Source organism: Lupinus angustifolius, chromosome LG11, assembly GCF_001865875.1.
Source record: "Lupinus angustifolius cultivar Tanjil chromosome LG11, LupAngTanjil_v1.0, whole genome shotgun sequence".
Classification (NCBI taxonomy): Eukaryota; Viridiplantae; Streptophyta; class Magnoliopsida; order Fabales; family Fabaceae; genus Lupinus; species Lupinus angustifolius.
In genome coordinates this window covers 33,782,001-33,795,913 of record NC_032019.1, presented here as the reverse complement: position 1 = coordinate 33,795,913, position 13,913 = coordinate 33,782,001, and the positions used below count along the sequence as shown (strand labels likewise).

Below are 13,913 nucleotides of genomic sequence, written 5' to 3'. Positions count from 1 at the left end.
AAGTGCACAGTACAAACAAACTCACACACTCACTCACAAGCAAAATAGAAAATCTCTGTTTCTCTCAATTCCTGTTACACTATACAGTACTGAACTGTGTCTCTCTGATAGGGTTTTGTGGAACCGGACAACTACCGGCTATTTCCGGTAATAATTCAACTATTCTACCCCCTTCTACATATTTCTGACAACTTAAGCTTTTTCAGTTTTGTCGTTTTCACTTTATCATTTTTTATCCATGTGATTAAACAAATAAATTATATGTTCACTTTATATCCTATAACTTCCTAATTTTTGTGATTGTATTCTCCATCTATCTTGATTTTCCTTTTATCTCATATTTTCCTTCTTGTAACCCTTATCCAATTTTATTAAAATTTGTTCTTTGCCTATAAACTTTTGAGCTATTGAATTTTGCATAAATATAAAATCATTAACTTCAATAATGTTTTAGAAAAAGAACAGATCAATAATATCTTATTCTGACTCGACTATAAACCATTTTAATGTCTTTTAGAAAAGTTGTGACTTTTCCTTCCTCTCAATTACACATTCTTGTAGTTCTTTTTAATTTTTGCATATATATATCACATTACTGTAATATCTTGTATTTTTAGTATATGTTACCCATAAAAATAACATTTTTTATCTGCAAAGGGGAAAGATTTATTAAAAGAAGAGATAATTAAGAGAAAAAGAATAAGAAAAGTAGGAAAAAAAAAGATTAAAAGTCATTACAACATATTATTAAGATATGAAATGAGATTCGCTATCGAGTCCGAATAAGTGATTGATCTTTGCCCATCTGCCAATTGATCCAAAGCCAAGAATTAACCATAGGGAATTCAAGAATTGTCTCAAGAGAGGGTCGAACAAAATTAAAAATAAAGTCATTTCTAGACTTACAGATAGCTCAAATAGTAGCTAACCAAATGATATTCCAATGATTCAAATAACACCTGTGTGTATCATGTCCTTATGAAAACATTACTATATTTCTTAATAAATTTAATATTTTATCTATTTTTTATGAAATTTCAATTTGTTTAAAATTTGAGAGGTATCTTGTGAGTTGAGAAATATCTTGGTAGAAAAAGAATTATAATTAAATTTGGAGAAGTTTTTTATTTAAAATTATTTTTTATTATAATTGAAATTAAAGGAATGGCGATGAAATGAAGGTGATGACGCACGTGAGAAGGAAGGAACAGAGTCATGAATGAAAGAAAGGCTGAATTTGCCCTACTCTACACTCTTCCTCTCTCGCTTTACGAGGTTTCATGTTTTCCTCTTTCATTTTTTTATTTTCATGATGAAACAATAAAAAATAAGTGAGATTCTTTGATTTTAAGGGGGAAATTAAAAGGTTATATTCTAATATATGGTTGATTGGGGTGAGTGTCAAAAAAACAAAAGAATAATAAGGATGATATGATTTTATTGATTGACTCTAATTTTGAAACTCACACTCAATCCTAAATTTAATGAAACTCAATCATATTCAAATTTAATAATGATTGAATCAAATTAATACCCACCCATATTTTGATGATACCAGCTAGTGTGGTAACCAAATGATATATTCTGCTCTTGTGGCTAAGTTTTATTTTTCCAATCTTATATTTCAACATTTATATCTTATCTCTCTTTTTAGGGCATCACTTGAATACATCACTTTATATGTTATATGTATGATACAAGTTGTATTTTATTTCGGTTAAATATGATTATAAAGAAATTTAATGATTGAGATTAAGCAATAAAAATAAAATTATTATAAGGAAATTAAAAATGAACAACAATTGCACTACCTGAACAAAAATTTATATCCCAAAAGAATCATGCATCATATTTTTAATCAATCAAATTTCATAAAATAATACAGAATATTAATTTTTTATTTTTATAATTTTTGTTTCTAGTTAAGTAACATTTTTTAGTTGGATGAGACACAAAATATGACACGATGGGAGATATTTGATCTTGATTCCCATTCTCTTCCCTTATCCACTTAAACTAGCCTTTGCACCACCATCCTTTATTTTTACGCTCAAATGTTTTTCACAATCCAAACATAAAATTATGATTCCAAATAACTCCAATGATGGATTGAATTAAAATTTCATGTTCAAATGTACAGTTTTCCTTATTATGCTCTAAATAATAAAAATAAACCATCCCTATCAAAACATGTAGAAAAACCAAAGTCGTATTTTTAACCCTATCCATTCACTTTGTCTTATCATTTTCATTGTCACCACCACCATTTTAAACATATTATGGGACAGGAGAAGCCACTTACCCTCCCATGGGTTACGCTCCTATTCATTAATAAAGAGATAAGTGCAATTTTTCCCTTTAGTTTAAAGGGTAAATTTGTCCTATCATAATAAATATAAGGATATAAGTGTAAAATCATATCACATTTTCTTTAGTTTTTGGCATCACGTGCCTCTCCATTACTAGAGAAGAGTCTCATTCCCCTCTTACATATTCTAAAAACTACATAAAAAATAAAACAAAAAAAGTTAGTATATCTAGACAAAAATAACAAGCTATCGCAAATTCAAACTCATCGACCAATAAATTAAAGCATTGGTTTAGTGGTATAAGGTCTATTAAATTCTTATAATAATTAAAAGATTGAGAATTCGATTCCTGAAAGCAACATTTGTTCAAAAGACACTCACACACCCAAAAGAGGTTAGTTCTTTACCATAGTACTAAGGAATATCATTGGTATACCAAAAAATTCAAACCCATAATCTTTACTTAGGGGACAAGATCCATTCACATTCCTTAATATTGAATATCTTATCAACACATGAGTCCCATTTCAGCCCCAAAAAACAATGGCAGTCGTGGATTTAATCACTTTGGCCATTTACTTGTTAAAATTTCAACCTTTTTATCTTGCATTTTCCTCTGGTTCTCAATCTGATGGGTTGTTTTATAAAAACTTAGTTTGAAGTTGGTGATGTGATTGGCTTCAACTTGAAAATTTCTTTCACACATATCCCAGGAGAAACTTCTTGATCCATATGGTATTGCCAACTAGCAAAAAGTGTAGGATTATAGCATTATTTGGCTTTCCACAATTTTGCTAGCAAAATGAGGTTAATTAATTTTCAATTCTTTTGAGTAACTTTTTCAGGAAATCGTGGAGACTACGAAGGTAAAATCATGACTTTAAATTAAAGGAAAAAATGATAAATATATAATGTCATACTTTGAATAAGATAATAACTCATGTGTGCTAAGAGTCTAATTTCTTATTATTCTTAACATTCTTTATAATTGCATTTTGTGAATCTATAGAACCTCCTTGTAATTTCTTGTACTACTCGTACTATAACAAAATCATCTTTTTGCGGATAAAAAAATGTACATCCCTCTTGTTTTGATTCTATCTCCCTCTATAATGTGATATATAGACGATGATGTGATAAAAAATAAAGGAAGATAGAATAAAAATATAAATTATAAGAGAAAAATAATAAGAATTTCATTCTTTAGTCATATATATCATTTTCTTATTATATTTTTAAACCCTTTTAATTTCTACACCTTTAGCCATACAATATTCTAAACAGAAAAAGCATAAAACCGAATGAAAATAAATGCACGTGGCTGTATTTAGTTTCTTCTTTTTGTAGAAAAACTTACTGACTTGAACAGTAGTGAAACTATGAGCATGGACAATGTAGTACTACAGTGGCATGGGAAAAGAGAACTTTCAGTTTCAGGTATAGTTTTTACTAAAGTAGTGATGTGCATTCAAGCCACAAGATTACACAATAGCCAAGAAGAATCTCAAGTACGTAACGTTTCCGTGCTCATAATAATAATAATGATGATAATAGTACGTAGAACTGAATAATAGTCTAACCTAATATTAACTTCACTGTGCATGCATGTGAAAATCTTTAGATTAGGGACAGTGAAATGAGACAAGAGAAAAGTGTTAAAAAATGGAGTAGTGTTTTATAGACATCTCTTGTTATTAAAAAATTAACAATAAAATTATAGACTCAACTTTAATGATAAAAAAGATTAGTGACTAATTACATGTTTAAATTTTAGAAACAATTTTTTTTTTTAAATGTAAAATCACTTATGGTTACTCTTCCTAAATATTACATTATATGAAACTCCTATGGTGTAGTTAGTTGCCCCAGATAAAAATAAACAATAATGATAAGAATATTTTTGAGCGAGTAAGATGACATATTCAAAAAAAACACTACTATATGAGAGTATCTTATCCTCGGTTTCTCTAGATAAAAAAACATTAATGTTTTATTGAAATCTCTTGCTACATAAAAATTAACAATAAAATTATAGATTTGGTTAATGATAAGGAATTTTTTTTAAAGAGTTAGATGTTCAAATATTAGAAATAACATTAAAAGATAAAACTATTTTCATTTCCTCTATTTTTTTTGGTACTAGAATTTAATAATCCTTTAAGTAATGAACTGGTCATTTTAGGTATATGATTGTCATTTCTAACAAGTATCACTTCTAGAATCAAACTCTTAACATTTTAATAATATAATAGAGTCTTATACTACTAAACTAACATTGTGTTCCATTTCCTCCTCCTAAACCCCACTGCATAATAATTTTCATCAAGTCTATTGCCCCCATAAAGTAATGTATCCATCTAAAAGATATCTTGAGTTAAAATGGTGGGAGCCTTATAATTTTTTATACATACCAACTGTGTCCCCAAAAATAAAATTATGAAATACTTTAAAATTGTGAATGTAAATTAAAATAGTCTCCATCACATGTCATAAAACATATTAAAAAACTTATTTAATTTATGTGTGATATTTTTAGAAATTATGTTGGACTTTTCAATTTTTCATAAATGAAATAGGTATATATAAAAAAAATTATGAACGAAAATTGGTATTTACTGTGAGAGAAATTGAGATTTTGATTGTTGAGGAACAGAGTTTGGCAGTAGAGAGAGGAGTGAGGTATTCAAAGTTTTGGTCAAACACAAGACTACAACTTACAAATAGCAGTGGACGTACCTTCAGGGTTTTAGGCCTTTTACTATTAAGTGAACGGTTGGAATGATAAAATTTTCGATTTTTTTTTGAAAAACAAGCAATTAAATTATATATGTTTGACAAATAAAATTATAAGCTCAATTTTTTTTTAAAAATAAGTCAAAAATATAATCTTCAAAATAATGTAAATAAGTTAGTATCATAATGATGGTGAGTTGGGAGTATGATTGAGTCAGTGATAAGAGGTTTGGATAGTTTGGGTGATAGGTGCAAATCTCATAATTATCATTATAAAACAACTACTCAAAAGGGTAGTCACTAGTAAGATTACTTTAAAACGTAAATGGTTACTATTTAGTAAAAGAGTTTATTTCAACTTTATTTTATAAGCTATTTGAGGTAGTATGTAATATCTCCTCACCCTATAGATAATAAACTAATCTCTTTTGGAAGTGTAATTATCATTTCCAACAAGTGTTGCTACCAGAAATTAAATCTTTAACCTTTTGATGATTATCTTAGAAATCTAACGAGATCTTACGCTACTAAAATAATATACATCATATAAGCAAGAAGGTTTATTAACCTGTTTGACGCAAGTGTTAATAAGCTAACTAGAAGCTTATAAATTAATTGAAAGGTTATAAGTCATTTTATACATATCGATTAATTTAACCAAATAATTATGATTCCATCGAACAACTTTAACCAACCTCTAAACTCCTAAGCTCTTGCTTATCAGCCGGTTATACTAAAAACAATTGTCTGTGTAACTTACACATCTTACCTCTAATTAGGGATCCCAATATGGACATTGCCCGTGGGCCAGCCCGCATTGCCCGCAAAAAAATGTTGGCAGGGCATGATATTTTTACTTGTTAGCCCATATTGCCCGGCTCGTTCGTCCACTTTATTAGCAGACAATTTAAACAGGCTTTACGGGCATTACGTTCAACCCTTTAAAATTTTAATTTTGGCCCAAGGACTCAAACTCCTTTACATTATTACATATTTACATATTTACATTTGCAATTTCTTTTATTTCACCCACCCGTAGCCACAAGGAGTCAGTGACCATGTTCTACAAAATGCCAGCAGGCCGCCCGTTAGCCCGTTTTTAAACGGGTAGGGCATGACTTTTTATCCGTTAACCAATTGCGAGCATGTCCGGCCCATTTAAATTATTGCGGGCATTTACAGGCGCAGGCTAAACGAGTCGGACGGTCCGTTTTACCATGCCTACCTCCAACCTACCCCTTCTGTATTTTCAACTTCTCTTGTTTCTTTGACTTTACAAAGTGAGCCATATATTAAATTTTAATAAAATTATTCATGTATTATATATTACTATATCATGGATTTTAATGGGGAGGCAACCGGTGCGAGCATGATTAGTGTTCCCAAATCCACAATATTTGTAAGTACTCATACATGTATCAGATATTTATGAATAGCTAATGAGTTTTTAATTTTAAATACCTTATAATAATAAATATATAAATAATTATTATATAAATAATATGATAAATTTAATAATAAAGTATATGATATATAATCTTAAAATAATAATAAAAACTATAAATATATAAAAAGTTAATTAAAAATTAAATTTATAAATTTGCGATACCCTAAGCAAATATCATACAACTTATTCTCACTCAAACTATTACTACGGGTACCTACTACATGTATTTCCAAGTGCTCCTACAGATTGGATATTTTTGCTATCCCTATATTTAAAGCATCAACACAAAATGATGAGGCCAGATAAAGTTGAGAGCATACAAAAGATGAACAGAGAAAAGTATTTGGGAGGGCAATATCAGATTTGTTATTATTTCACATTGTGCAATAGTCGTTACAGGTATCATATTTTCACTGAAAGACACAATTATACATGTAATCTTCTCATTAGAAAACAGCACCACACACACCTAAGGAATAACATATAAATTTTCATCCCAAAAAAATAGGCATCTGTTATCTTTACCTCCTTAAATAATCCAGAATTGAATTTATTGGAGTCTAATGCAACTTATTAATAGCAAGGTTCTAGACCCTAAAGACCTAATTGCGAGTTTATTTTTGGAGATAAAGGAAATGGAAGACTTGAGAGTCATTTCACAAATGTATTTCAAAGTTCTCATGTCTTTCCATTCCCTCTGTTACGCTCCAAAATCCAACCCGCAAATTGACGCTAAATAAATGTTCCACATAGAAGAAACAAGAAGAAAACAACAAACTCCCTCAACAAATGTATGACATATCTACGTCAAATTATTCCCTGCTTAGTAAAAGCATATAAGTTGGTTCACTATAGGAACTACAAAGATGGCAAGTTACTGCAAGCGCTTTTCCTTTTCAGATGTAGATGGCAAGTTATTGCAAGAGCTCTCCTTTTCAGATGTAGATGGCAAGTTATTGCAAGAGCTCTCCTTTTCAGATGCAGATGGCAAGTTATTGCAAGAGCTTTCCTTTTCAGTTATAGATAGCAAGTTATTACAAGAGCTTTCCTTTCCAGTTATAGATGGCAACAAAGATGTTTGGTCACTCTTAAAGAGCCTAACCTCGCACAGCGTTCCACCGACTTGATCAGCAAAGGATACGTTGCCCTTTCCTTTAGACATCCCATGTTGAGCTTTTTTCTACAGTTGATCAACATCAATAATTCATCAAACAAAACAAGCAAGAAGAAATGGGAAACCATAAAGAAACTATGTAAGATCATGAACTTCAAAAGTATGATCGAGGAGGAACAAACCAGCTGTCTACAGAAACGATTGCAATTCCTTGTCATGATGGAAATGCATCGGGTTGCAGTCTCTTCAGTTTTTGTGGCCTTCTTGACAGCCAATGTTGCCTGCAAAATCGAAATCTCTTAACCAAGAAGTTTCTAAAAGTTTAAACATATAAAGAATAACAGTTTTGCTAACTATTGCCTTTAAATGAATGATCGAGGATTCAAAAAAAGAAAAGTTTGTATTGGAAATCAAAAAAGTTTTTTCTCTTTATTAAATGCACCACTTCTCAACACAATCTTTACTCTTTTGGGTTAACCTAAGGCCAGTAGTTAGAAAAACAAAGTAAAAGCTACAGCCAGAAAAATCTGCTTATGCTAATGACAGAATGAATAAATTATGAGCCAGAAAGCATGAAGAGGCCTTCCATTACATAACTAATAAAATTAACTGAAACTCTTAATGTTTTTTAATTAGAATTTGGACTTTCAAACAAAATATTTGGAAGTTAACCTAGGTTCGTTCAACCAAATAGCTCTTCTATTTACCTATCACACGTCAGAATTATTCAAGAATTATACTAATTGAAAGCACAAAAAACATTTTCATGTTAGGATTCACCTATCAAGATTATGGTTGAATTCCGATTTTATTTGTCGATGTTTTCACATATTTCTGACTGTAAAAGAAGCTTTACTGAACCGCTTTGGTTCATATTGAATTGAACTATCATAAATACAATAGCTTTCTATATTCAGAAGACCAGCAAATTAAGCTAGCTTTCTATATTCAAGACAGTTTACTTTCAAATGAGTTGAAAATATAACCGATGTGAATCAAATTAGCACAATTTCTATAGTAGAAAATTAATACCAGTAACAGGTCAATACGTTTGCTATTATCATACCTCGTTTACTTTATATCTCAAAGAAGTGTTTAGACAAAACTCAGATCGTAACATATCATCTAGAATGTCCTTCATTGTCTTCAATTCCTTTGTGAGTTTCGTTGTAAGCATTTCAACATCATGCATCTGCCGCTTTGAAAATGTAATGGAGGTAGTAAATGGATAACTCTGGAAAGAACTGCATCCAGTACTAAGGTCACGTTCTGGGCGAGAGCAATAGGGAAACTTGAGAATGCCTTTAGGATGGAAATCACCTTTAGATGTCTTCATACTATTACTAACTTTTTTAGGGTTATCAACAAATCTAGCACTCCTAGTTTCATCAAGCCCTGAAGCAGTGCCATTTTTTATACCACTCTGCTCACCATTGTATAGTTTTTCCCTGCATTCTGCAACCATCATTAACCAATACATTATTACACAATAGAAGTTTATTAAATGACGAAAAAGATCAAACATCAAAGTATTTAGAAAGAGTAAGATATCAACTAACATGTTTTTGTGATAAATGGTTTATGCATCAGGTTTTTAAAAAATGAAAAAAGACTGCAAACCTTTTAGTTTAAATCCAAGTATTAGTAGGCAGAGAGAAACCAGAGTTCAAGAAAAAGGTTTCTGAACTCAATAAAAAGCATATCTGATTCCATAATATCTCAAGATAAACTACTTGTCAATCAAGGTAATAGAAATATTTACAGTTTCAAGCATTAGTGCGACTGCACCACCAACCCCATCATGGTTTAAAATTTTCTGTTTAGATATTTCTCGTATGGACTATAGCTATATAATCTAGTGGTATTCGAACATGTGACATGGATCAAGATTCGAACATGTCTAAATCATGGTTTCAAACAATTTGGTTGAGTTTATATTTTGCATTCCATTTTGGTTGTTGTTTCTCATAATTAAATTTTGCATTCCATTTTGGTTGTTGTTTCTCATAATTAAATTTTGCATTCCATTTTGGTTGTTGTTTCTCATAATTAAATTTTGCATTCCATTTTGGTTGAGTTTATATTTTGTGAAAAATGGGATACGGGCATGTATCAATCATGGATCAAGATTCACCACACAAAACTAAATGCAACATGAAGTATATAAGGAACTTACTCAAGAAGTCTTTATTATCAGTATCAATCAACTGCATGGCTTTACAGAAACTGTCCTCAGATGATGGCAACAAGGTCTGAAGAGATTCAAGAGAAACAAAGTACTGAGAAGAGTGAATAACATAAACAAATGGAAATGCAAATTTAATAATAATATTCACACCTTTCTATTTGATAATAGCCCTTTAGGATGATCCAGATCTGAACTACAATGTTCATTCAAAGATATCAATTCATTGGTAGCCTCAGTTTTATGCTCACCCTCATCATCATGTATGGAAGAAAACGATAGCTTCTCCATAGATTCAGGTGAATCATTTGAGCTTGATACCAAAGATCCTCCAGGATTGAAGTCATGCTCACTAGTAGAGCTGGTTTTAGCATGAACCTCAGCATCAGTTGTAAATTCATTTTTACTGCAGTCACTAAGCAAAGTACGACCATCTCTATAGCTTAGATCCATACAGTCAAGGCATTCAGGCGTGGCCACATTAGGTAGTGAAACGGAGGTGTCACCATCAGGTTCATTGTCATAAACATTAGAGTGATGATCTTCAACCAAAGAGATTGCTTGTGGGGAGATGTGATGGACATCCGGAAGGATGATACAATCTTCACTTGCAAATTCTATTGCAGGGAAGTTTGGAGACTGGTTACTAGTGAATTCTGGGTTACTCACCACAATATCTTTGCAAGAGGCCGGTGCCATCTGCAGTGGAATGAAATCATCATGATCTTCCCGCACATGACTTAACTCATTCTCTAAACAACATTCTCCACCCAGTGGGATTAAGGCTTGGTTGTTGTTGTTATCGTTCTCTATGTAACATTCATGTGCTATATCAGCCTCCTCCCTGGCTACTATACCGGAATAGTAATCTGGTCCATCACAAGCTGAAGAACTATCACTGACATTTCTTAACTCCATCGAGTGATCCAAACAATCAGTTTCAGGAACCTCAGGATTCTCTTCAACAAGAGCAAGCAAATCTCCACAAGAGGGTGCAAACTCTTGACCAATATGGGTCTCTTTTGATTTGACAACTGGTATACTCTCTTGGGTGTAAGTATTGAGTATCTCTTTGATGCGCTTTATCTTCTTCGATAGTTTAGATTTCAAGGTACTGAGAGTTTCCAAGAAATCAGGGTCATCTGGTGACATCTGCTTCTCTCTGTTGTTTTCAGGGGATGAGGGAACTTCAATTTCATTGTTTGTTTTAGATGAGTCAATATCGTGTGGGTATTTCCTCTTCCTTGTTTTGCACCTTACATGGAATTGCTTTAATGTGATATTTTCAAGATCATTATCATCCAAGTCACAGCTTCTGTTGTCATTAGCTTTACAAACAGAAGCATCAGGTTCAGCCTTTGCATCGTCATATATATCTGTCACCTGCTTAAATGATAGAGTTGGCCTCCCACAAGTAACATTAAGTTCTTTTGAAACTAAACCACCTTTAATAGCTTGGATGAAATGAACATCATGACTGCAATGACGTAACTCCATGTGGATGCAGTATATGCTTACAATCAGGGGCACCTGGTAGTGTAACGATAAGAAATTAGCCCAAATTTCTTAAAAGTACACTTCCTTCCATGTGATCTGTTTGAAAGAGGAAGAAAATCTCTGTGCTGGTCCCGAACAAGTTAATACTCCTCTTTAACCACCACCTCAATAAAAATCCTCTAGCTTCCCCACCGCTTAATCTTTGCACTATATTCCTTGAGTGATTGCCTAATAGTTGATCAACAATTTCAAACCACTGGAAACAGTTAAAACAAACAGGATTACAAGAAGAACCTTAGGAAACTCATCATATAGGCTCACACAATCTACCAGATTCATAATTTGGAAATAAGAGTATGATATCGACAAATCATAAAAGATAATATAAAGTAATCTCAATCGTAAGGGATTTGTGGAGATAATCTAAATAAATCCAGGATATAATCATCATAAGTTCTCTCTATATCTACATATACTTCAGTCTATAAGATAATTCTAAGATATTTTCGTATATTCTAACAAATATAAATAACAACAGAAGCATGTGTAAAACCAACGTTGATTTCAACATGCAAGTAAGATCATACATATAGCCGAATTTTCAGAAACTAACACTAGAAAATAAAATAAAAACATCTCAGCACTGTATCAAAATTGTGCTAGCAACAAATTAAACAAAGCTTATCAACATTGCAGATTTACAAAAAAAGGATTCAGTTGACGATGAAATTCGAACTCGGATCTCATCCTTCATTTTATCAGTACTCATGAATTATAAAAAATGCAAGAAAAAAGTATATTGAAAATTAAAAAAAATCGGAAACCCTAATTTTGTTAGATTACAGAATAAATAACAAAATCAAGCAAAGATCTAAACCAAATGAATAAGAAGTTATTAGGATCAAGAGAATGTACCTGAAGATAGTGAAGCAGTGATTGAAGAACACTGAGATCGAGAAATTAGGGATCCGAAATATTGAACACTCGCATTGGAATCACAAAAATGTGTTAAGGTGAATGGTTTTATATATAGAAAAAAAAAGTGCCAAATCGTCTTGGCGGGAATCCACGAAATACACACCAACCAAAGAATAAAAAAATATTAAACTTTTATAGTAATTTTGTTCTTTAAGGAATCAACTTAATGCATTGAATATTAAATTCATTTTAGTCATTAAAATATAATAAAAAAACATGTGTTTCCTTTGATCTTTTTTGTTGTTGGTATATCGAGAAAACAAAACTTGGAAGAAAGATCTATGTGGAGGTGCACCGACGCCAACAAAATTCTAACATAACAACAGGAGGCTCATGTATCTCCTGATATATAACTTCCCTCCTTGTACTAGTTAGTAATGATACATAGCTACTTTTTACTTATTTTAAAAAAAAAATAAAAAAAAAATGTAAAATATCACAATTGTCAATTAATAAGTGAGTGTGAGGAGATAATTTCTCTCCTCACATCATGAGATACATTATTTTCAACAAGAGGATAATGTATCTCCTGATCTGAGGAGACAACTTCTCTCCTTATACTAGTTAGCAATGATACATACTATTTTTTACTTATTTTTAAAATAAAATACACACCAACCAAAGAATAAAAAAATATTAAACTTTTAAAGTAATTTTGTTCTCTAAGGATCATCAACTTAAAGCATTGAATATTAAAGTCATTTTAGTCATTAAAATATAATAAAAAGAACACGTGTTTCCTTTAGTCTTTTTTGTTGTTGGTATATTGAGAAAACAAAACTTGGAAGAAAGATCTATGTGGAGGTGCACCGACGCCAACAAAATTCTAACATAACAGTCAACATGAGGATAATGTATCTCCTGATATATAACTTCCCTCCTTATACTAATTAGCAATGATATATAGCTACTTTTTAGTTATTTTTAAAATAAAATAAAAAAATAAATATAAAATATCACAATTGTCAATTAATAAGTGGGTGTGAGGAGATAATTTCTCTCCTCACACCAGGAGATACATTATCTTCAAGAGGAGGATAATGTATCTCATGATATGAGGAGATAACTTCTCTCCTTATACTAGTTAGCAGTGATACATACTACTTTTTACTTATTTTAAAAATAAAAAAATAAAATACACACCAACCAAAGAATAAAAAAATACTAATTTTTAAAGTAATTTTGTTCTTTAAGGATCATCAACTTAATGCATTGAATATTAAAGTCATTTTACTCATTAAAATATAATAAAAAGAACATGTGTTTCCTTTAATCTTTTTTGTTGTTGGTATATTGAGAAAACAAAACTTGGAAGAAAGATCTATGTGGAGGTGCACCGACGCCAACAAAATTCTAACATAACAGTAGTCAACAGGAGGATAATGTATCTCCTGATATATAACTTCCTAGTTAGTAATGATACATTGCTACTTTTTACTTATTTTTAAAATAAAATAAAAAATAAAATGTAAAATATCACAATTGTCAATTAATAAGTGGGTGTGAGGACATAATTTCTCTCCTCACACCATGAGATACATTATCCTCCTGTATCTCCTTATATGAGGAGATAACTTCTCTCATTATACTAGTTAGCAATGATACATACTACTTTTTACTTATTTTTAAAATAAAAAAATAAAATACACA

General features: G+C 31.0%; 1 protein-coding gene across 2 annotated transcripts; it reads right to left on the bottom strand.

Moving 5' to 3' along the window:
- Positions 7,233–12,276, bottom strand: LOC109359411. Of its 2 annotated transcripts, XM_019604057.1 has the most exons (6): positions 12,201–12,276; positions 9,942–11,541; positions 9,780–9,855; positions 8,670–9,058; positions 7,786–7,884; positions 7,233–7,669 (listed from the first exon to the last, which is right to left on the bottom strand). In XM_019604057.1, exons 2-6 carry the CDS (start codon positions 11,283–11,285, stop codon positions 7,364–7,366), a joined length of 2,214 nt encoding a protein of 737 aa, XP_019459602.1. In that variant the 5' UTR covers positions 11,286–11,541; positions 12,201–12,276; the 3' UTR covers positions 7,233–7,363. The 2 variants fall into 2 exon arrangements, with proteins under 2 accessions (XP_019459602.1, XP_019459604.1); XM_019604059.1 differs by lacking the exon at positions 12,201–12,276 and having other exon boundaries at positions 9,942–11,621.

Bases quoted from the DNA above. Each gene is read 5' to 3' on its own strand.
- LOC109359411 (XM_019604057.1), bottom strand. From the start codon at position 11,285: ATGGAGTTACGTCATTGCAGTCATGATGTTCATTTCATCCAAGCTATT. The intron at 9,059-9,779 runs GTAAGTTCCTTA...TGATGGTTGCAG, and splicing joins TGATAATAAAGACTTCTTGA to AATGCAGGGAAAAACTATAC. The intron at 7,885-8,669 runs GTATGATAATAG...TCGATTTTGCAG, and splicing joins TGAGATATAAAGTAAACGAG to GCAACATTGGCTGTCAAGAA.